Raw genomic sequence first — 25,384 nt, 5'->3', positions numbered from 1 at the left:
TACAAGCAGTCACATTAGGCTGCATTGTTCCATAAGCAATTAGATTAATTTCAAATGAATATAGTTTGCAAAAAATAAATTAAGATTATAAAAAAAAATGTATAAAAAGTAACAAATGAGAATACAAATGTGCAAAAAGTCTCTCAAACTTTAAAAAGGAATTTTTTTTTAGAAGTTAATATTGAAATTGATTGTTCCATTCCTTGAATACTGGGAGTTTGATCGCGGTACGAAATAATCTTAATCTTTGCTAACCCTTCCACTATATTATATTACGGTATTTGATTTATGTTTATAAAGGTTATCTTACATAAGTGTTTATCACACTGTGTCCCCAATCTGTAACATATTTTAAAAATTCTTTAAATTGTGTACAGCAGAGAAATAAAGAATTTTTAAAATGTTAGAATGGTCGTTCAGTGGGATAAACCCTTATAAACCTTTATAGTTATATAGCTGATCTTACTAATTTTCACCGGATGCAAGAATTAGGTCTCCCCACTTCCGAGGCAAATTAGGGAATTTTTAGGTGGGACTAAAATTATGTTTGATTTCCCCAAAATATGCATCTAAAACAGTACAGTAGAAGTTCTTCAGGGTAATCCTTAACCCTCTCCCTGCAGAGGGAATTTCCAAAAATCCCTTCTTAGGGTACATCAAGAGAATGTACTGTACACTGTGTACCAAATTTCAGATTTCAACTCCTAATCTTTAGGGCTCTGCACTTATCATCATCAACCCAGCTCAATTATACAAAAAAAAAATCTTTGCTAGTTTATCTTATATCTTCCAGAACACTTTTTAGTGTAGAAATTGCATTTTGTGTAAATATGATGAAAGGATTTTCAGTTTAGAAAGATGGAAAAAAATGTATCTAACATATTTGAAAACATCTCAGAATCAACTGAAATGTGAAATACATTAAACTGAAGTCATTAAGTGTTTCTTTCAAGATAAAAATATATTTTGGTCTATTAAAACTGTTATGTTATTTTGAGACATGAAAAAGTTCTCTCAGATAATTGCTATGAGGGTGTTGAACTGCTTTTCATTTTCTTCAATACCATCCATTTGCATGATTTAAGAAAGAAGACTAAAACATAAAAACTTGTCATCAAATAAAAAATGGCTCTGTTTTGGTCTGGGGTACTATTGTTTACAATTAAAAATAGACTTTGCAAGAGTAGATATTAGAATAAAGTTAGAAAAAAGCTTCAATTTGCACAGAAAAATTAATTCCATATGAACTGATAAAATTGCCAGTTTCAATGAGATAATGGTCATCGGTCAAGAAAAGAATGGTTCATGGAGTAAAATATTAAAATTTTGAAGATCCAGACTTGGTGAAGGGTGCTAAACTCCCATATAGAATCTATGAGGAATATTGACAAAATATGGGGTTTTTACTCATCATTGTGATTTAAATTTTCTGACATTCCAGGCTGACAAAAACAAGTTTGACAATGTCAAAACCATTCTACTCCATGAAAATTCATATTTTCATACTTTTCTATATCATCATTGCAAATGGTCTTTATTCATAAAAATGATTTTGCTGAAAAATAAACTATATTTTACACAGTACAGTTTATTTTGTCAATTAGTTTTCTTTATCAGTTATTTAGGCAATTGATTTTTCTAATTTCCTGTAATGTTTCTGGCACTTTAAAAAATTTCATTTGCAACTGCTATTTTTGTTTGATTCTTTTTCTACAAGCTTGTTGAAGCATTTTCATCCCTTACTTCATTAAATCCTGCTCTCTTCTGGGCTTGGAGGACAGACAGATTTGCAATTTTTGAGATTATTGATGCTCCTAGCAAGGCTTCTTCCTCTCTTTTGTTTCCTTGCTTCCTTTTGCTTAGCAGTTCTTTCCTTATGTCAGGGGTGGCAAACCTATGGCATGTAATGTACCATACAATTTCTGTTTGTCACCTGTTTTTCCCCTTATCCTTTCAGTTTATGACCTGATCAATCTTTTTTTCATTTTTCAATCAGCTATTTAATATTTATTGTAATTAGAGCTTGTTTGTTTAATCTCTTCAAATATTGTTATTTGAAGTCTAAAACTTCAGCATGCATTAAGATCTTTAAAACTAAGTATGCTTACTATATGGCATGTGGACTGAAAAAGATTTGTCATCCCTACCTTATCCAGGAAATCTCAATACACAAATCATATGACTGCAGAACTTGTCTTATCATTGAAAACTTTCTATTTTATCTATTATGGACAGATGAAATGATTTTTAATTTATTAATGCTTTCTACACCAAAACTTGGTTCTGTCTAGGTGAGTTATACTTTTGTTTTTGCTAAACCCTATTTCAACATATGTACAGTGAAGAGTTCAACTTATTTTTACTACCTTGCTGAAGATTTCATAAACTTGAAATCTTTAATGTTAATGCAAAGGTGAATGGGTTTTATATCCTAATTTCTCACACTAATTACTTTTTACGTAGAAAGTTTGCACAGTTAAAATGAAACAATACTCTATTGATATTTTAATTTATCAAGCACAGATTCTATATCCAACCATTGCAGAACTATGTAGTAAATATGCTAAAAAATATTATTGAAAACCCCCTGTAACATGATTCTTCTTTTAGATTAGTTCAATGCCCACCAGTGGCCAAGTGGTTCCATTCCTTGAATACTGGGAGTTTGATCGCGGTTCATGCCTTGCCAGGATGAGCTAGCCATGTGAAGTTTTCTGGGTTTTCTCCTTGTCTGCAATGCCTGAATAGGGGCAAGTTACCCTTAATTAAAAAGACTTCCTGAAAGGCATCCCCTAGACAAATTGCCCAAGTGTTGTGTTGCCATAACTTAACAAACATATTAGTTCAATGTTTTGAATATCAAGAGAGAATTTTTTTACCAATTACATTAAGAAAATTTGGTTGAAGTTTAGTGAAAATATTAATTAACAAAAATTATTTATTCAGAAAATAAGTAAGTAATCTGTTAAATTCATCTACTAATGCTGATATTACCAGGCTGTAAAATTTGCAGCAAGCCAATACAAGTGTGCTGTAGATGCTGAACTGATATATTACTGAAAAACCATGATACACACTAAACTACTGCACAATCTATAGCATCAAGCAACAACTAGCAAGTGAGCTATAGTACAAGTGAAGTACAAGGCATTTCAATGGGTACCTACTTCTAATATATAAAGTTATTGCAGTTATAAGTAAAACACATTATTTTAGCACTGAGTGGACACAAGGAAATCAATGAATAACATGTCCAAAATGCAGGCCATTTGCTACAACTACATAATGAATTTGTAACATAACATATTTCTATTAACAATTCAGAGCTTTGTCTGGAATTGTTTCATGTTTGATGGCACATCTAAAGTCAAATTAGTTCTAAACACATTAATTTTGTCTTACAATGAGTCACTAAAAGTCATAAACTTTGATTTTTAGTATGTAGAAAGCTTTATTTGCAAGTACTGTAAATATAGCTTATTATAGTGTCTATATTTCAGTATTCAATCTAACTTAAAAACAGCAAAAGTGAACCAGCTATTTTTCACATTTTAACAATTATTATTGCATTTATGTTTTAAATTTTGATCATATTTGCCACAAGGGTGTATTGTTGTACACGGTTTTCATGCCAAAATGTTTTTGCTTTATTTGATACATCAGAAGATAAAATCAGTTCTCTAAGTTTCTGATCACTGTAGAATGAATGATCAGTGAAGATTCATTTTAAAGAGATGCATTCAGAGATCATAATGGAATAGCGAGAAAAATTCCATTAAAAATTTCCATAAAATTGAAATTGTGAAGTCAAAATTTAGATTCCTAAAGATTGTCTATTATTTTTTCTTAAAATTTTTACAGCTCTCCAAATAATAATAATTGCAATTATAATAAACACAGGATTAAAAAAAAATTCATATCCACTAGAAAGTTTTTTCTGCAAATGAGCATTATATGCACTTTATAAGTCACCCTTTAGCTCCATGTTGCTGAATGCATCTTTAGGTTTTTACCCCATTGATTTGATGTGGAATGACTCATATAAATTTCAAACTCTAGCATTTAAACACTCAAATTTTGAACATTAAAAACCAGTATTTATTCCTTGACCACTCTTAAAATTGACTTGTTCAGATTTTCCAATCTCCAGACAATAAATGATAATAAATGCCAATATTCAAATTTGGATGAGTTAGAAGTTATGAGCAAATGGGCCAAAATAAAAGCCAAAAATTTAAAAACATTGTGAATTCAATGCTGGATAGGCTATTAAAATTGTTATAAAGATATTAAGTTTTTAAAAATTAGCTTCTAATAAAAAATTGCTAAAATTTACATTTTTTTTTTTCAAGTACAGTATATTATATTCTTATAACTTATGTTTTCATACAAATTTTAAGATATTGTTTTTTTTGGTACTTTTGTCTCCTGCAAGTCATATCACATGTTCCTGTGTTACAAGCAGTCACATTAGGCTGCATTGTTCCATAAGCAATTAGATTAATTTCAAATGAATATAGTTTGCAAAAAATAAATTAAGATTATAAAAAAAAATGTATAAAAAGTAACAAATGAGAATACAAATGTGCAAAAAGTCTCTCAAACTTTAAAAAGGAATTTTTTTTTAGAAGTTAATATTGAAATTGATTGTTCCATTCCTTGAATACTGGGAGTTTGATCGCGGTACGAAATAATCTTAATCTTTGCTAACCCTTCCACTATATTATATTACGGTATTTGATTTATGTTTATAAAGGTTATCTTACATAAGTGTTTATCACACTGTGTCCCCAATCTGTAACATATTTTAAAAATTCTTTAAATTGTGTACAGCAGAGAAATAAAGAATTTTTAAAATGTTAGAATGGTCGTTCAGTGGGATAAACCCTTATAAACCTTTATAGTTATATAGCTGATCTTACTAATTTTCACCGGATGCAAGAATTAGGTCTCCCCACTTCCGAGGCAAATTAGGGAATTTTTAGGTGGGACTAAAATTATGTTTGATTTCCCCAAAATATGCATCTAAAACAGTACAGTAGAAGTTCTTCAGGGTAATCCTTAACCCTCTCCCTGCAGAGGGAATTTCCAAAAATCCCTTCTTAGGGTACATCAAGAGAATGTACTGTACACTGTGTACCAAATTTCAGATTTCAACTCCTAATCTTTAGGGCTCTGCACTTATCATCATCAACCCAGCTCAATTATACAAAAAAAAAATCTTTGCTAGTTTATCTTATATCTTCCAGAACACTTTTTAGTGTAGAAATTGCATTTTGTGTAAATATGATGAAAGGATTTTCAGTTTAGAAAGATGGAAAAAAATGTATCTAACATATTTGAAAACATCTCAGAATCAACTGAAATGTGAAATACATTAAACTGAAGTCATTAAGTGTTTCTTTCAAGATAAAAATATATTTTGGTCTATTAAAACTGTTATGTTATTTTGAGACATGAAAAAGTTCTCTCAGATAATTGCTATGAGGGTGTTGAACTGCTTTTCATTTTCTTCAATACCATCCATTTGCATGATTTAAGAAAAAAGACTAAAACATAAAAACTTGTCATCAAATAAAAAATGGCTCTGTTTTGGTCTGGGGTACTATTGTTTACAATTAAAAATAGACTTTGCAAGAGTAGATATTAGAATAAAGTTAGAAAAAAGCTTCAATTTGCACAGAAAAATTAATTCCATATGAACTGATAAAATTGCCAGTTTCAATGAGATAATGGTCATCGGTCAAGAAAAGAATGGTTCATGGAGTAAAATATTAAAATTTTGAAGATCCAGACTTGGTGAAGGGTGCTAAACTCCCATATAGAATCTATGAGGAATATTGACAAAATATGGGGTTTTTACTCATCATTGTGATTTAAATTTTCTGACATTCCAGGCTGACAAAAACAAGTTTGACAATGTCAAAACCATTCTACTCCATGAAAATTCATATTTTCATACTTTTCTATATCATCATTGCAAATGGTCTTTATTCATAAAAATGATTTTGCTGAAAAATAAACTATATTTTACACAGTACAGTTTATTTTGTCAATTAGTTTTCTTTATCAGTTATTTAGGCAATTGATTTTTCTAATTTCCTGTAATGTTTCTGGCACTTTAAAAAATTTCATTTGCAACTGCTATTTTTGTTTGATTCTTTTTCTACAAGCTTGTTGAAGCATTTTCATCCCTTACTTCATTAAATCCTGCTCTCTTCTGGGCTTGGAGGACAGACAGATTTGCAATTTTTGAGATTATTGATGCTCCTAGCAAGGCTTCTTCCTCTCTTTTGTTTCCTTGCTTCCTTTTGCTTAGCAGTTCTTTCCTTATGTCAGGGGTGGCAAACCTATGGCATGTAATGTACCATACAATTTCTGTTTGTCACCTGTTTTTCCCCTTATCCTTTCAGTTTATGACCTGATCAATCTTTTTTTCATTTTTCAATCAGCTATTTAATATTTATTGTAATTAGAGCTTGTTTGTTTAATCTCTTCAAATATTGTTATTTGAAGTCTAAAACTTCGGCATGCATTAAGATCTTTAAAACTAAGTATGCTTACTATATGGCATGTGGACTGAAAAAGATTTGTCATCCCTACCTTATCCAGGAAATCTCAATACACAAATCATATGACTGCAGAACTTGTCTTATCATTGAAAACTTTCTATTTTATCTATTATGGACAGATGAAATGATTTTTAATTTATTAATGCTTTCTACACCAAAACTTGGTTCTGTCTAGGTGAGTTATACTTTTGTTTTTGCTAAACCCTATTTCAACATATGTACAGTGAAGAGTTCAACTTATTTTTACTACCTTGCTGAAGATTTCATAAACTTGAAATCTTTAATGTTAATGCAAAGGTGAATGGGTTTTATATCCTAATTTCTCACACTAATTACTTTTTACGTAGAAAGTTTGCACAGTTAAAATGAAACAATACTCTATTGATATTTTAATTTATCAAGCACAGATTCTATATCCAACCATTGCAGAACTATGTAGTAAATATGCTAAAAAATATTATTGAAAACCCCCTGTAACATGATTCTTCTTTTAGATTAGTTCAATGCCCACCAGTGGCCAAGTGGTTCCATTCCTTGAATACTGGGAGTTTGATCGCGGTTCATGCCTTGCCAGGATGAGCTAGCCATGTGAAGTTTTCTGGGTTTTCTCCTTGTCTGCAATGCCTGAATAGGGGCAAGTTACCCTTAATTAAAAAGACTTCCTGAAAGGCATCCCCTAGACAAATTGCCCAAGTGTTGTGTTGCCATAACTTAACAAACATATTAGTTCAATGTTTTGAATATCAAGAGAGAATTTTTTTACCAATTACATTAAGAAAATTTGGTTGAAGTTTAGTGAAAATATTAATTAACAAAAATTATTTATTCAGAAAATAAGTAAGTAATCTGTTAAATTCATCTACTAATGCTGATATTACCAGGCTGTAAAATTTGCAGCAAGCCAATACAAGTGTGCTGTAGATGCTGAACTGATATATTACTGAAAAACCATGATACACACTAAACTACTGCACAATCTATAGCATCAAGCAACAACTAGCAAGTGAGCTATAGTACAAGTGAAGTACAAGGCATTTCAATGGGTACCTACTTCTAATATATAAAGTTATTGCAGTTATAAGTAAAACACATTATTTTAGCACTGAGTGGACACAAGGAAATCAATGAATAACATGTCCAAAATGCAGGCCATTTGCTACAACTACATAATGAATTTGTAACATAACATATTTCTATTAACAATTCAGAGCTTTGTCTGGAATTGTTTCATGTTTGATGGCACATCTAAAGTCAAATTAGTTCTAAACACATTAATTTTGTCTTACAATGAGTCACTAAAAGTCATAAACTTTGATTTTTAGTATGTAGAAAGCTTTATTTGCAAGTACTGTAAATATAGCTTATTATAGTGTCTATATTTCAGTATTCAATCTAACTTAAAAACAGCAAAAGTGAACCAGCTATTTTTCACATTTTAACAATTATTATTGCATTTATGTTTTAAATTTTGATCATATTTGCCACAAGGGTGTATTGTTGTACACGGTTTTCATGCCAAAATGTTTTTGCTTTATTTGATACATCAGAAGATAAAATCAGTTCTCTAAGTTTCTGATCACTGTAGAATGAATGATCAGTGAAGATTCATTTTAAAGAGATGCATTCAGAGATCATAATGGAATAGCGAGAAAAATTCCATTAAAAATTTCCATAAAATTGAAATTGTGAAGTCAAAATTTAGATTCCTAAAGATTGTCTATTATTTTTTCTTAAAATTTTTACAGCTCTCCAAATAATAATAATTGCAATTATAATAAACACAGAATTAAAAAAAATTCATATCCACTAGAAAGTTTTTTCTGCAAATGAGCATTATATGCACTTTATAAGTCACCCTTTAGCTCCATGTTGCTGAATGCATCTTTAGGTTTTTACCCCATTGATTTGATGTGGAATGACTCATATAAATTTCAAACTCTAGCATTTAAACACTCAAATTTTGAACATTAAAAACCAGTATTTATTCCTTGACCACTCTTAAAATTGACTTGTTCAGATTTTCCAATCTCCAGACAATAAATGATGATAAATGCCAATATTCAAATTTGGATGAGTTAGAAGTTATGAGCAAATGGGCCAAAATAAAAGCCAAAAATTTAAAAACATTGTGAATTCAATGCTGGATAGGCTATTAAAATTGTTATAAAGATATTAAGTTTTTAAAAATTAGCTTCTAATAAAAAATTGCTAAAATTTACATTTTTTTTTTTCAAGTACAGTATATTATATTCTTATAACTTATGTTTTCATACAAATTTTAAGATATTGTTTTTTTTGGTACTTTTGTCTCCTGCAAGTCATATCACATGTTCCTGTGTTACAAGCAGTCACATTAGGCTGCATTGTTCCATAAGCAATTAGATTAATTTCAAATGAATATAGTTTGCAAAAAATAAATTAAGATTATAAAAAAAAATGTATAAAAAGTAACAAATGAGAATACAAATGTGCAAAAAGTCTCTCAAACTTTAAAAAGGAATTTTTTTTTAGAAGTTAATATTGAAATTGATTATTATTAACAAAAGATTTATATTGCAAACCACCTTTTATTTCCTATCAGTTATGCAAGTATCATTTCAGCTTTTCACATTATGCAAACTGTCAAGCAGAGTCCTGTATCCAGGAATAAATCACTGGGAACAAGCTAAAAAAATTAACTGATATTTCTCTTTCCTAGCTAGCACTATTAGATACAATCCATGTGTAAAAAACATAACAGGAACTAAGTTTATGTGATAAAAGCAAAAACATATATGCACATATACACTGCGTATGAGCACTACCAAGCAAGCTCGGGGAGAATAGTCACTTCATAGTTCCCTGTAGCTTCAATTGTGTTTGAGAAGAATGAATATAACTAACAAATACATCAATTTGATTTTGAGTACAAACAATTTCATTCTACAGTAATAAGATATTTATTTTTTTGAAAAAATCATTTTATTATTATATTATTATTGATAATATAAACTAATTAAAGTTACCTTGATTATGTTAACTGAAAAGACAGCAAGGCAACAAAATAATTTTTAGGAATGAGTTTGATGTGCTGTAATCTAATTTTTGCATATAAATTTTATATGCAAATTGTTAAATAAGATTAGTAAACAGAATTCTATAAAATTACATTAATACTGCTTGAATGACAATGTTTTAACTTAAAAAAGTTTGTACTTTAATTTTTTTAAAATAGTTATTTTTCGCTAATTATGAAATAAAAATACTCTGCTTTTTAAAATGTGTTTAATGTAAGAAAATTAACAAACATACTTAATTATAACATTTTTACAAATTTCTTTTGGTTTTCAAATAAATTTTACTTTTGAATTCTTGAATAGTATTTTTTTAAAATCTTTTTGTGAAATGATGCTACTTGAGGATGCAGGAGACAAATATAACAGTATCATTTTTTTAAATAGGTCTTAATTACAACTAGGGACACACTACAATTTTGTCATATCACAACAGAATTGATGCAGAGCATTGTGTTTTTGTAATTAAAAATTTTTTTAAAAATAGCATTAGTACATGTAAATTACCTTGTACTCCATCTAACTTAAGTGCTGACATGTGTTTGTGTGTGTAAAGCAGCAGTCCCCAACCTTTTTATTGCCGCAGACCGGTCAACGTTTGATATTTTACTGCGGCCCACTGAGGGGGACACCAATTGTTTATATTTTAGATTGATTTAATTTAATAATTTTAATTTAATTGTATTTAAACATGCCTTCAAAATAAAATATAGTTACACCAAAAAATGAATATAATGTGATTTAACATTTTAACTCACTAGAATGTTAAATCAATGAGAACCCTGAGCTTGTTTTTTTGCAACAAGACGGTTCCATCTGGGGGTAATAGGAAACAATGACACCTGAAGTGTGTTTCTTATGTCCAGTTTATTCCATTGTTCCGTCGTCCATTAAAAGTCGCACAAACCCGAGAGAAATACACCATAGTAAATAAAATGGAAATATCAGTAATTTAATGTTCCTTGTGCAGCCCGGTACCATTTGATCCACGGACCGGTACCGGTACCGGTCCGCGGCCCAGGGGTTGGGGACCATTGGTGTAAAGCATGCAAACCTATCTGTCACGAAAATAGTTGCTGGCCATACAAGACGACAATCCTTACACTTGTCAGCCACAGAAGTGCAATCATTGTGCCTGCTGGAGAGAGAGAGAGAGGTGATCCTTGCATTCGCTCAGCATCGATTGTTTTTTTCTTGTGTTTTGTTCACTTTTGGCATCCATTTTCTATTAGGACCATACAATGATTTATTTTTTTATTGTATTTTTGCCCCCTAAATTGTTAGGTGTGTTCAATCACATCAGGGAACACGACATTGTCATTTTGACCCTACTATATCTCAAAAAGTAGTCAGACCCCCATATTTTATTACATTTTTGGATTCATTAGAATTAACAGATGATGTCAAAGTTTAATCAAAATCCAACAAATTTTGAGAACAAACAGTTCTGCACATCACAGACACTTTGCAAATGTTCTGCCTCAATCTCCACATGAAAAGCATGAGAATATCTTGCAACTAAATGAAGCATGTACAGTAATTTGCCCCATAATTTTACAAAGAAACTTTAAAGATGTTTTATTAGTTTCAAAATTTTTGAATTTTTGCTAATCTGATAGCAGCAGACTAACTTGATGTGTCACAAATACCGAATGAAAGATACAAGTGCTGTTTCTTTTTCAACCTCTGATGGTCCATAAAACAAAAGACAAATGTAAACAACAAAATAAATTTATTACCAAAAGTTAGGTTCAAACATGGTTACTTTTCAACATAATAACTGTGAAGATTGAGGCATTTGTCTATCTGTGGACGAGCTTTGAAATCCCCTCTTTGTAGAATGTTGCCACCAATGACTTGAGATGGGCCCTAACATTATTTTGAAGATCATCATTAGTCTTGAACCTCTGCCCTCCTAGCCATGTTTTCAGTTCAGGAAAGAAGTGGAAAACACACTGGATTATACACTGGATGTTTAAAGGTGGTGAAACCTTCTTGGAACTTTTTAATGTATGAAGACTTCCACTCTTTCCTGAACTGAAAACATGGCTAGGAGGGCAGAGGTTCAAGACTAATGATGATCTTCAAAACAACATTAGAGCCCATCTCAAGTCATTGGTGGCAACATTCTACGAATAGGGGATTTCAAAGCTCGTCCACAGACAGACAAATGCCTCAATCTTCACAGTTATTATGTTGTAAAGTAACCATGTTTGTACCTAACTTTTGGTGATAAATTTATTTTGTTATTTACATTTGTCTTTGTTTTATGGACCATCAGAGGTTGAAAAAGAAACGGCCTTCATAGTATGTGGCTTTAATTTCACTGCTGTTTTGGTCATTACTATGAAATATTCTTAAAATATATACTATTTAGTTACATGTAAAAACACCAAGCCCTGTAATTATATCTGTATTCTGTCACTATTGGTACTACAGTGGTACCTCGGTATACGTCTGCTTTAGAATACGTCCAATTCAGAATACGTCCTGTTTGGACGAAACAAATTTTGCTCAGTATACGACTTACTTCAATTATACGTGCCATCTATGAACAAGTAGCACTATCGGTGTACTAGGCCAGACTAGACGTTAGCAGTGCCACAGTTTATAACTTTGTTAAATTTCTTCTGATTTTAATTTGTAAGTTAAATTTTATTATTTTTATTAATCATGAATTGCAAAAAGGCAAATGAGAAGCAACAGAAAACAAAAAATGACTAGAATCACAATGGAACTGAAAAAAGAAGACTGTTGAGAAATATGAAGGTGGCACGCGTGTTTCAGATTTTAACTGTATTTTAAGCGTATTCCAAGAATGACGATATCAACAATCGCAATAAATAAAAACATTATTAAATCTGCTAACGTTGCGAAAGGGGTTAAATCAATTTCTAAACAGAGATCGAAGACATTAAACCATGTTAAGAAATTGCGAAATTGCTTTTGCTTTGGATAACTGAAGAACAGTGTGCTAGAGACAGCGTATCAGAAGCAATTATTTATGAGAAAGCTAAAAAGATACATGCTGATCTCATGAAAATATCAAGCAGGAACTAGTCAGGAAAGCGAGGTGTTTCAAGCCAGCCACTTTTTTCATGAGAACGGATTAATCATTTTTACATTACTTCTTATGGGAAAGGTTGGTTTGGTAAATGTCCTATTCGGTATAAGTCCAAACATCAGGAAAGGATTAAGGTCGTATAGCGAGGTTCCACTGTATTTCTATTGATGACGACAATTCTGAAAAATTGCAATTTGAAAAAATCAAAATAGTAACTACTAAAATTTTAATTTTTACTGCTTTCATCAACGTTCTGATAATTATAGACTACATTTGAAAATGCAAAGCAGATTTCATTTGAAAAATATTCTCTCTTCATTTAAGAGGCAAAATTTGTAAGAAAAATTAAACAGAAGTTTATTATTCAAATTTCATACCATTTTTGTTATTACTGATGATCTACAAAATTAGATTATATAAATATATCACTACACAATGAATAAAATTATGTGAAATTTTACATATAATAATTTATAGAAGTTCAATTTTAATTTTTTTTATTTCAATACTAACATCATACTACATTACATTGAAAGTGATAAACATCACAAATATTTCTATTGAAAATATAAACAAACAATAAAATGCAATTATGCATTAGTTCAATAATAATAATAAAAATAAAAAAAATTAATTACAATTAGTTGAAACATATTACAATGTTTTAAAATGTTGATTTGGAATTTTCTCATTATAATTTAACTTCTCAATTCAGGAACTGCTAAATACCAATATACACCACCTCCATTTTTTTTTTGTTTTTTTAAAAAAGAAATAGCACAAAGAATACAATTTGACTTAGAATATTAAGAATAATCTGATACCAACTTTTGAGATTAAATTTGTGAATCACTAACAAAGAAATGGTGAATAATATGATAATGTATCATCAATCTCCATACAAAAGCAGCAATCTGAAATAAATAATTAATTAATGAATTAATAAAGAAGTTTCATCAAAACTTTTAAAATAAGAACTATGCTCATTTTAATATTTAAATTTACTTTGTTTTTAGCAAATATCTATAATTAGTAAATTCTCAACAAATCATGTGTTTCTTTAAATTGTTATCTGTATTAGAAAACTAATCATTTGAAAAATTTTAGAAAAGTTTTAAGTTTAAATGTTCATATCTTTCAAGTGTAAGTGCTTTTATTACATATCTCAAAAATAGCATATGCATATGATATGTAAATGTAATGAATTACATATTAGAATCTAGTTATCTATCATTAGTTCCATAAAATGGAGATTTTAGAAAAATTATTTCAATTTCTCAAGTTTTAAATTCATATACGTTATGATACATTAAGTCTGATATCAGACTTTGGCCATTTTAATATACAGGCATACCTCGACTTACGTCGTTTCGAGTTACGTCGTTCCCGATTATACGTCGCTTGTTAAAAAAGTATATGGAAAAATAAAAATCAAGTTTAAGTCATTTTATTCGACTTTACGTCTGTCCGCCACAAATATTGAAGTCGTAATATCACTAGATAAACGTTTAAAGCACATAAAATCATATTAAAATATATACAAGTATGTACTGTATTTACAGTACATGCATTCGTAAATTTAGATTACTTTTTTTTGTACTATATTAAAAACTAAAATTTATTTGTTTGTAAGCTTAAAATAGATTTTTATTAACCATATATTATTAAAAATGCATTAATAACTAAAATACAGAACCGGGAATGGTAATTTACGGTTTAGCCTAGTGATAAGTAGATTCGGAGACAAGTAAATTCGACTTACGTCGTTTTCCTGGAACCAATTACCGACGTAAGGCGAGGTATACCTGTAATATATTTTAAATAATACCTATCATAGGTTTGGCCAGGCCCCCAAAAAAATGCCTGGAGTTGTTTGCACAGATTCAAATCCCAGGTCTCCAGAGCAGCAGGCTGGTGTCTTAAAAACCTCAGCCATTTCACTGTTGCATCAATTCAAAACAACAAGGAAATGAAATAACTGAAATGGGACTTTTTACTCAGTTATTTTATAGTTACATCTTGTTGCAGTTATGCAGTAGTTCATGATAGACAAACAGATAAACCAGGAAGACTAAAAAGCATTGTATAATAGATGATAGCACTAAATCAGAAGAATCCTATCTACATTTAATACTAAATCCAAATGCAACAACAACAAAAATTTTAGTTTATATTACATTAAAAAAAACATATCTGAAAATTAATATTTGGCTTATTACACTTTATTCATTCACTTTCATTTTGTTTTTATTGATTGTTGTAAACTGAAGTGCAATTTCAATAACCATGAGAAATTGCAATTTGACCATCACAAAACAATTTACTCTCATAATTGGTGTATTTGTTTAAAAAATATAGAAAACTAATAATGTTTACTGATTATATGTATTTATTACAAACCTCTCATCCATTTGTTTTTGTAACTTATTTTATATTTGAGAATGTTCCATGATAAAAAAAACTAGAAATAAAATTTTGTTCTCTTTGCTAGACATTTCATAAATGACAAATGATGAACCAAGATAGGTAATGAATATATGCATGCATATTACATTGATGACAAATTAACAGTTAAATTATATGCAGAAATTTCCAACTAATAAAGGCTGAAAATTCTCATTAGAAAGATATTAGAGTTTGAGTATTTTATATACTCAAACTCTAATTGGAATAAGTTAATTGGAACATGGGATGAAAATACAAAAATACTTTATATTTTATAAAACTATTCTATCCTATACCATTTATTACATTTGATGAATACTATTATTTGTTGATATGTAGGTTACAAGCATAAAAAAATTAAATGAGAATTTATGAAATTTATAGTATTTGATATATCTTGTGTGATATGTTAAAACATTAGAAACTATTAAAAATTTTTAGTATCTGTTGCATCAGAAAACAGCATTCCTAAATATACTCATATATTTATAAATTTATATTATTAAAAATATATTCCTAGACATAAAATTTGTGCTTATTAAAATATAATAAAACTTTTGGCAAAAATTTGACAATTTCCCACAAGGTTTTCTACATAAAAATATTTGACTTTTTATATTTTGTAAAGTAATAAAACTGGATATAACAGAATTATTGTACTGATCAAAGGAACAAAAGATATTCAAATGTTAATGCTTCAGATTAAACTACAGTCTGCCTATGGAGGGAATCGACTTGAGAGCAATGTCATACGTGATGTCAGCATTTTTGCTTAATATGTCATGCAATATGTAAATTTTATTTTATTTTCTCTCACTAGATGGCAGAATGACTTTTCTGTTGTGTTAATTTTTTATAGCATGCATTAACTGTAAAAAATTATGCATTTAACAACTATTATAGTGAATCTTTCTCATATTCCAATATCAGAATGTGAAGCTTCCATAACACTGTTTATAATGGTGATGACATGTTTAACAAACCAGGAAGAAACCAGAAGTAACTTGCCACAACTTGTAATCAGTGGCTGATGCTCAGTGGTTAACACACAAATTGATTCTTTCCATAACCAGACTGTATAATCACTTTAAATGTGTAAACAGTCTATAATTATGAAACAATAAAACAAACGAGTGAATCAGAATATATTTTTAAGCATTTAAAAATATTATTATTATTAAAATTATGGGCAAGTTCACTTTTTAGCAACAGAGAAAATAATCATTTCTATTTAATTATTTTATCTTTGACATTTTTTATTCAATAAAATATTTCTGAAAATTTTTTTATTTTCAACTTCTTTTTTTGTTTTTTTAAAAAAGAAATAGCACAAAGAATACAATTTGACTTAGAATATTAAGAATAATCTGATACCAACTTTTGAGATTAAATTTGTGAATCACTAACAAAGAAATGGTGAATAATATGATAATGTATCATCAATCTCCATACAAAAGCAGCAATCTGAAATAAATANTACACTTTCTTAAAAGGGTGCCCAGAGAGGGCAAAAGAAGTAAATTGCCCTGGCCCTGAGGAATTAGGGACCCTATACAATGTTATTTCAATTACTTCCTTTACTGTACAGTAATATAATAATTTAATTTGCTGTAAGACCTCAATATACATTTTGCTCCTGTATGAAGAAATAAGTCAAACTTCATTCATCTAAGTAGTAATAAATAATATCAGTTTAGAAATCATGTTTATAATTATGTAAAAGTAGATTATAAAAAATATGTTTACAATTTATAAAAATTCTTAAATGACATAACAAACACATAAATGAAGAAAAGAAAATAATTTAAAAATTTCTAGATCAGTTCATTGAAAATGATTGATATTTTTAAATTATTGAACTTCATCCAATCTATTAAAAGTTAATGCATGAAATGATTAATTCATTGATTACTACTACTTACAGAATCTATTAGTTTTCTCATTGATATTAAGTATACAATGATGATGATGACAAACTGATTTTTGATATTTAATTAAAACTATATTATTTTTGTAAATTGAGCTATTTACTTCAAGTTACACATAAAAGAACTTTTACTTTCACTTAGATTGTATATATATATACAGTGGAACCTCGGTATACGACCTTAATCCGTTCATGATGTTTGGATTTATACTGAATAGGACATATACCAAACCAACCTTTCCCATAAGAAGTAATGAAATAATGTAAAAATGATTAATCCGTTCTCATGAAAAAAGTGGCTGGAATGAAACACCTCACTTTCCTGGCTAGTTCCTGCTTGATTTTTCATGAGATCAGCATGTATCTTTTTAGCTTTCTCGCAAATAATTGCTTCTGATATGATGTCTCCAGCACACTTTTTCAGTTATCCAAAACAAAAGCATTTTCTCAACATGATCTAATGTCTTCGATCTCTGTTTAGAAATTGATTTAACCCCTTTCGCAACGATAGCAGATTTAATAATGTTTTTATTTTTCACGATTGTTGATATCGTCATTCTCAGAATACGGTATGCAACAGTTAAAATCTCGAACACGCGTGACACCTTCATATTTCTCAATCTCTTTTTTCAGTTCCATTGTGATTCTAGTCATTTTTTTTTTTAGTTTTCTGTTGCTTCTCATTTGCCTTTTTGCAATTCATGTTTAATAAAAATAATAAAATTTTACTTACAAATTAAAATCAGAAAAAATTTAACAAAGTTATAAACTGTGGCACCACAAACGTCTAGTCTGGTCTAGTACACTGATAGTGCTACTTGTTTATAGATGGCGCGTATAATTGAATTAAGTTGTATACCGAGCAAAATTTGTTTCGTCCAAACAGGACGTATTCTGAATTGGACGTATTCTAAAGCAGACGTATACCGAGGTACCACTGCATATATATTCAATTTATTTTGAATTCTTTTTCTTCAGCAAATGCATTTATAATATGGAGTTGCTATACGTTACAAAAATTATCAAAATTTACAAAAGTTGAAGTAAAAAAGTACATACAAATTATCTGTAAAAATTTTTATAGAAATCTATTTTGAATTCCATATAGAATTTGAAATATTTATAAAAACAAAACAACATTTAAACTGAACTGATAAATAATTAAGAACATTTTTAATGCTAAGTTTATAGATGATATGCTAGTCTGCAGGTCAAAATTTGATTAGGGTACAATATAATCATAAGAGTAACTGTAAAACCAAATAAATAAATTTGTCTCAAAACAGGGTATTTTGTAATAAAAGGGTTTATTACACCTAGCAATGACATTAAGTACATAGATTAAATTAGTTTGTATAATACTGGACTGTAATGTTGCCTCCATCACAAAATAAAAAATAGAAATTAAAAATTAATTTGACCACAAAAGGTGCCTTATATGAAAATTTTCTAACATCTGCTCATTATATTTAACTTCAAAACATTTTAAAATTTTTGGATGCAATTTTTTACATGAAGCATAAAATAAACAAACAAACTCAATTTTAGAAAGATGTTGCAGCTATGGAGGAAAAAAAACCACCATATACACAACAACAACTAAAATGAAATTTATATTTACTAAGTTTAGCATGTTAGTATCATCAGTATTGTTAAACCTCAAAAAACTCCAACACTGCTTTTACATTTTAATTCAACAGTTCAAACATCTCAGATTCATTTAACATTACACAATATTCCAGAAGTATAGAGGAGGAACGTATTAAAACCATAAAAATACAGCAACTTATCTCTGTTTAATTTTTAACTTTCCACAACGAATTACATATTCATGTTTCCCACAACAGCATTCATCTTGGATTGACATGTGTTTACAATGTTTCCAGGCAAACAAACTGATTTTAGTTATCATTTTTTTTTTAGTTTTGTTATGGTAATGGAAGGGACATTTTACTAGGGATGTAGGAAACTGTTTATAAAATTTTTTAAAATATTCTCACATTAATAGCTTTACACACAGTGAAATTAACTTATTCTAAAATTTTATGAAACTGATTAATTTGATTTTTTTAAAATAAAGTTAGATAAAAATAAAGCTGACATTGAAAGATGGATTTGGGGATGTTAAATTTTACATCAAAATTTAAACTCTGTTAAAGTTGTTGTTATTATTTTAAATTCTATCCTTAAAGTGTTCCTTTAAAATAATTATTAACATAAAATCTGCTATATTTTAAACTCTATGATTGTTAAATGTCTAAAAAACAGATTATCTTTGGGACATGTTGTTTTACAGCAATCAAATTTTGACCTCTGCATCTATTTGAATACATTATGAAGAAAAACAAATTATGATCTGTCAATTTATGAAATATAGCACAAAATCAGTATCATATATAGTAATTTCTATATGTAGGCCTTATCAAAGTCTTAGTACACTTTCTTAAAAGGGTGCCCAGAGAGGGCAAAAGAAGTAAATTGCCCTGGCCCTGAGGAATTAGGGACCCTATACAATGTTATTTCAATTACTTCCTTTACTGTACAGTAATATAATAATTTAATTTGCTGTAAGACCTCAATATACATTTTGCTCCAGGCTGCCCCATTACCCCGTACGTTTCTATATCCAACAGTGAGAAAATGATGTTTTTAAATGGACCACTGAGTTTTCCATTGAGACTAATGACTGTCAGCACTGTTTCACTGTTGAGCTCAACAGTTTCAATGACCTGAAAGACCGTTGAGTATTCAACTAACTAACATGATGGCATTCATAAAACAAGTAAATTTCATGTATAGAAACTATCGATTTGCTCATGCTGTGGATGCTGTAATAGCAGACAGATTGATGAACAATCTGTATATGATACAACATATGATTGCATGATTATGTCGGATAATTTGGTCAATACTGAATTATTATTAAGCTTTTTTTCAGAAACAAACTACCTCCATGAATATGTCCAAAATTGATTATGACCAATATTTAGCCCTCTTTAAGTCTTCCTAATGATAATGATATATATAATCAAGAAATTCAAATTATTGAAGAAAGACCCAGTATAGAAGAAAATGATGGAGAAGGATTCATTTGAATAATCATTTTCATTATTTAGCAAAACAGTCACAGTTGTTTTCTTCTCCTTAATTAAGTCGGCCATCATGAAAAATGCCCTTTCAATGGAAACATTTATTTATTCTACAAAACATGACGTCAGATCGTTCAATGGAGAGACTCAATGGAGAACTCACTGGTGATATAAGTGTTGAATTTAGAAATGTACAGTCCATCTGAGTGGTCCTACTATCCCATAGAGACCTGGAAACAGTGTCATTTGAAGTATTATTTTTAAGATTAAGAAATTTCATTAGTGTTTCCAGTATTCAAATGATAATTACTTCATTTGCTAATTAAGAAATCATATTTTAAGAGATTGATTATTTTAATTACAAATATAAATAAAATAATAGCTTGATCCTATTATAATTGCATTTGATAAAACATCAAAAGCAATTTTCTTTAAATACTGGAGGAGGAAAAAAATCAAAACCTTATAAATTTCCAAAACAGCATCATGAAAATATAAGTTTAAAATTTCTTATTTTAATTAGAAAAATTTTAACTCTCAAATAAAATCTTTAATCTCTGTCTCAGATCCAACCATTTCAATTGGCAATTTCTTAAATCATTTTCAATGAACTGATCTATCTCACACAATTAAATCTATCCCTACTCTGAACAGTCTGCAACTAAACAGTTAACTCTCGATAAGCTGAATTTCATAAAATCAAAAGTCTTGCTAAGTTGAATTTTTAGTTGGTTGATTGGATTTGGAATTTTGTGGCAAAATAGGCCTAGGTACTGTTCACCAGTGTGCCAGATCTAGCGAGTTATGTTGCTGTATGCCCTTTTGGGTCTTTTAATACATGATAATCATTCTCCTTTATCTCCTAGAGTTTTGTATATAAGTTTATTGCCTTTAGATATGCCATTGTAGATTGAATTTGTCTGTTATTGTGCAGTATACTCCAAAGAGCTTGGTCATCTGAAGATATTTGTTGTCAAAGGTAGTGTTCTCTGGCTGTTTTGTACCAAGGGCACATTAGTAATATATGTTGGATGATAAGTGGAATGTGGCAAGTAAGCTGAATTTTTATTTTATCCCAATTTGACACCAATAGAGAGATGAAATGAATAGAGCTTAAGTCAATGATTTTGAGAGCACATTTAAATTACTTAAAACCTAAGACTTCATGAATTTATTTCATATCTGGCATTGTAGGCTGTGTGTTGTATTTCTAAAGAGATAAATTATATTAAAGTAAAATTAAGCAATTACACACACTTGAAGAAACATACAATTTTGCTCCTTTGTACGTATGTATATATACATACATACAAAAATATAAGAATTAATAAATATATAACATATTTACATCTAACTGTTCTTTCTGTATAAATATCTATGTTCTAATAAAAGTACTGATAAAGTTTTTTCCTACTCCTTCCACTTCAAGTTATCAAGAGTCAACTGTACTACTGATCTGAATAAAACAAAATAAGACAGCCATAAATTCAAAAATTTTTTGGAAAAAAACAGTTAAACACTGAAATAGAACTGGAGGTACAGTAGACCCATCTATAACACTGTTGATAATTCTGTTTTATATGAATTCCATGTTGTACAAGTCACTTAGACGTTACAATTACATATGCTGGGCTATGAACGGCTCACAAATTTGTAAAATCTACGTGACCCGTACAAGGTGGAATTCATATAAAATGGAAAAATCAACAGTGTTATAGGGGGGTCGACTGTACTATCTATTTCTTTCTCTCTTCCCATACATCCTTTTACAAAGTTACTTTTACTCTTTAGCAACAAAAAGACATCCAAGCCTCAATGTGAATAACTTCCTAGTTTTTTTTTTTTTTTTTTACAAACCTTACACTACCTTAATCTCTTCTCCAGACTTCTGTTAATATGGATTAATATGGAAAAAGAATGATATAACCACCTAAGACAGTATATCCCAGTATATCCTTAATTTGTCTCTCATCACTAACCAACTAGAGATACAATCCTAATAGATATAGTTTTGGCTTGAGAATAAATTTAATTTTTAATTTTTAAGTCAAAAGCAAGCTATCCAGAAGTATTTTTTTATTTTACTTTAGAAATTTTATTTTTGAAATTATATTTTTCTAGTTAGAAAAAAAAATTTTTGAAAGCATCTGTTAAAATATAGATATTTAACTTACAAAAACTGATGCATGTCCAAGCTTAATGAGTTCAAAAATAATGTTTAAAGAAATGAAGATGAATTTACAGATAATAATAAACAAAATTCTAAATTTGAATTTAAATTCTAAGAACAACCAAATAGAAACATAAAATAAAAGTTTCAGTAAATAATCAAAATTACAGTAAAATATATATGTAAAAAAATTGAAATCAAATTAGATAAATTTTTGTCAATTAACCTTTCAGGATGTGGTATTTTTTCCAACTTTATTTTAAAATATAATTATAGATTATAATATTCAAATTTTCATGTTGCACTAACTGCAACAAAAAATATTGTAGATTAAGTATTTACATATATCATGACATCATTGAATACTAAAGCATATGTACATAACAGTATCAGTCATTTCTCTATTATAACAGTTGTTGGGACACCAATGTCCAATGATAGCTATCAGTAAGAATGACAAAGAACAATAAAACAACTAACTATTCATGATTTCTCTGCATTCATCAACAATACAGAACTAAATTTAACATGGTTATGCTTGATTTTGGAAACAGGAAAAAACATTTGTGATTTCTCAAATGCTTGTGGACTGCTCATCATTTTAATATAAATATAACAGTAATTAAATAATATCATACTTGTTACAGTCACATCATATAATTTGGATTTAGATTCATTAAATTGTTTGCTTTTCTACAAAAAATTCTAAGTATTTAAAAAACCCTATAGTTTCTTATAAAATATTTAACTTTTAAAAACCTCTTCTACAACAGAAGACAATATAAAAAAAATTATTAATTATTTAAAATCTCAAAATTCTATGAATTTTCTAATTATAGTTTGTGATATTTTAGCCTAGGATTTATAATTTCATTTTGTGATATGTTGTTGGAAATTCTAATTCAATGAATCAAAACTAAACTTTTTGCTAGCTTTCTTCAAAAAATTTGGAAAATCATCAAATATGTAAATTTAACAAAAGCCTTATAAATTATTACTGAAACAAAAAACTTTAACATATTGATTATGAGAAAATAAATAATAATAAAATAAGCAAAACAATAAATAAAAATAAATCAAGCTTATAAAGAAGGCACATAATTTTTAATTCAAGTAATTACACACACAATTTTTAGAAAAATCAACTTTACATTTAAACTCACCAATTTAAATTGATGATGGTGAAAAGAGTGGTTCACAGATTCACTTACATAAAATCTGCTTCATTAATATAATCTCCTATTATTGAAAATAAATTTTACAAAGTGAAATGACAATATAAATTTTTTCTCGACAAGTGCAAAGTATATTTTTCATGCACATTAATTTTGAAATAATTTCAATTTTACTGACTTTACAAAGATAACTGTCAAACCACTTTATCCACAGAATATAACATAATAGTCAAAATACTTTAGATATTAAATTCATTAATAGATTTAATATTTAATTTAAACAACAATAATACATTACATAAAAATTTAGTAGTTTTAATTCATTGCAAAAATTTATTATTATTAAACAAACTTCAAATAAAATTATTTTTTGTTAAAAAAATATATTTAAATATAAAGTACAAAATTCCCTAATATTTTAAACCCAAATATTAAATGATTTTCATAAAAATATGTGAAGACATTTGATAATTCATATTTACTGAAAAAAATGTTAACATATATTACATAGGTTATTTCTTTAGTATCTTTGGAATATAAATAAGTACACAAAACCTAATAATTAAAGGTCGTTTACGAGTTCCAAATTATCATACAATTTTTTTCTCCCTACATTGCTATCACTCATCTCGCACAAGGCAAAAATTTTAAATACCAAGAAATTGTACTGTAAATGTCAAATTCAGGACCGTGGAGTCGGAGTTGTGGAGTTTTGGTGTTTTAGGAGAAGTCGTCAAAAAGTCCGCTGCCAACTCAGACTCCTTTTTACTTACCAACTTGTTATGTATATAAAATGGAAAAGTATTGTAATCGTGTCAAATTTGACCCTCCAAGTTTTTTTTTTTTTTTTTTGTAAATCTACATGTTTGAAGATTTCCCAAACCCCTCAAAAAAGTCAATAAAGGGGAAAAATTTGCACATGAATGTGTGTTAGCGTCTAATTTGTTTATTTTCTGTTCTGAGATATTAAACAATATCTCAGAATGGGTAAAGTTTAAGAAACGAAATGTGGCCCTGTAGCTTGTGTATAAAGGGGCATTAATACTATTAAATTTTGATTCTTAATTAAAGGTCAAGAGGGTGAAGACATAAAAGGGGTCATGTGTCATCTCTCTTAATATTTTACTCGTTATTAGCATTCAAAATTTAAGAAAATAAAATGAAACTCGTCTCTACCCTCAAAGTAAGTGTTTTGCCATTTTATAATAGTACAGTAAAACCCGTTAAGATGTTCTCGCTTAAGATGTTAGAATGTATATGGGGACACGATTTAGTTCAATCACTTTGATGCTTAATAACTAACTCATGTGTTAAACCATCTGACTCCAATTCTGACCACAGAAATTATTAGGCTTCAAACAGGGTGAACAAAATCATGCCCCCCCCACACAGTCTAACATCCACACATATAGGGAAAAAACCTCAAATCTTTTGCATATCTAGAAATTTCAAGGTGTCCCGAGTCCAAAAATGTAAAAATTTGGGAGGGGTAATTTTTTGACCGAGCGCTACACTTTTCCTCTGTTATATATATAACAGCTGGAAAAGTAAAAAATTATCGAATACATATTTATATATTACTTAGAGAAGCGTTTTAGCTTTGGAATAAAAAGTTTCTATGCTCTATCTTTATTAGAACTATTTATTGAATCTTTTATTCTGAGGTCACATGATGACATCAGAATTTCCGGGTCTCGGTAACAAGTCCACCCCTGGTCAGAGTCAGATGGTAAGGAAAAGTCAGAGTCTGCAGATTTTTACGCGACTCAACTGCCCTGGTCAAATTACTTGATATTTCAATCTAGTTAAGAATTGTGCTAATCCTGTTGTAATAATATAGACCACATCTTTCAGAACAAATACTGCTTTAAACATGTATATTTAAATTG

General features: G+C 28.9%; 1 protein-coding gene across 1 annotated transcript in view; it reads right to left on the bottom strand.

The window, feature by feature from the left end:
- Positions 1-16,763: 16,763 nt before the first annotated feature.
- LOC111626046 (eukaryotic translation initiation factor 4H-like) overlaps positions 16,764-25,384 on the bottom strand; it is an 80,057-nt gene continuing 71,436 nt past the window's right edge. Inside the window, exon 6 of the mRNA XM_023369325.1 lies at positions 16,764-16,802. Within this exon, the coding sequence (XP_023225093.1) occupies positions 16,795-16,802 (8 nt within the window). The 3' untranslated portion in view covers positions 16,764-16,794. The remainder of the gene's footprint in view (positions 16,803-25,384) is intronic.

Source organism: Centruroides sculpturatus, unplaced genomic scaffold (genome assembly GCF_000671375.1).
Source record: "Centruroides sculpturatus isolate CEXI.00-Female unplaced genomic scaffold, Cexi_2.0 scaffold496, whole genome shotgun sequence".
Lineage (NCBI taxonomy): Eukaryota > Metazoa > Arthropoda > Arachnida > Scorpiones > Buthidae > Centruroides > Centruroides sculpturatus.
Note: the sequence above shows the minus strand (reverse complement) of the source record. Positions and strands in the feature narration are given on the sequence as shown.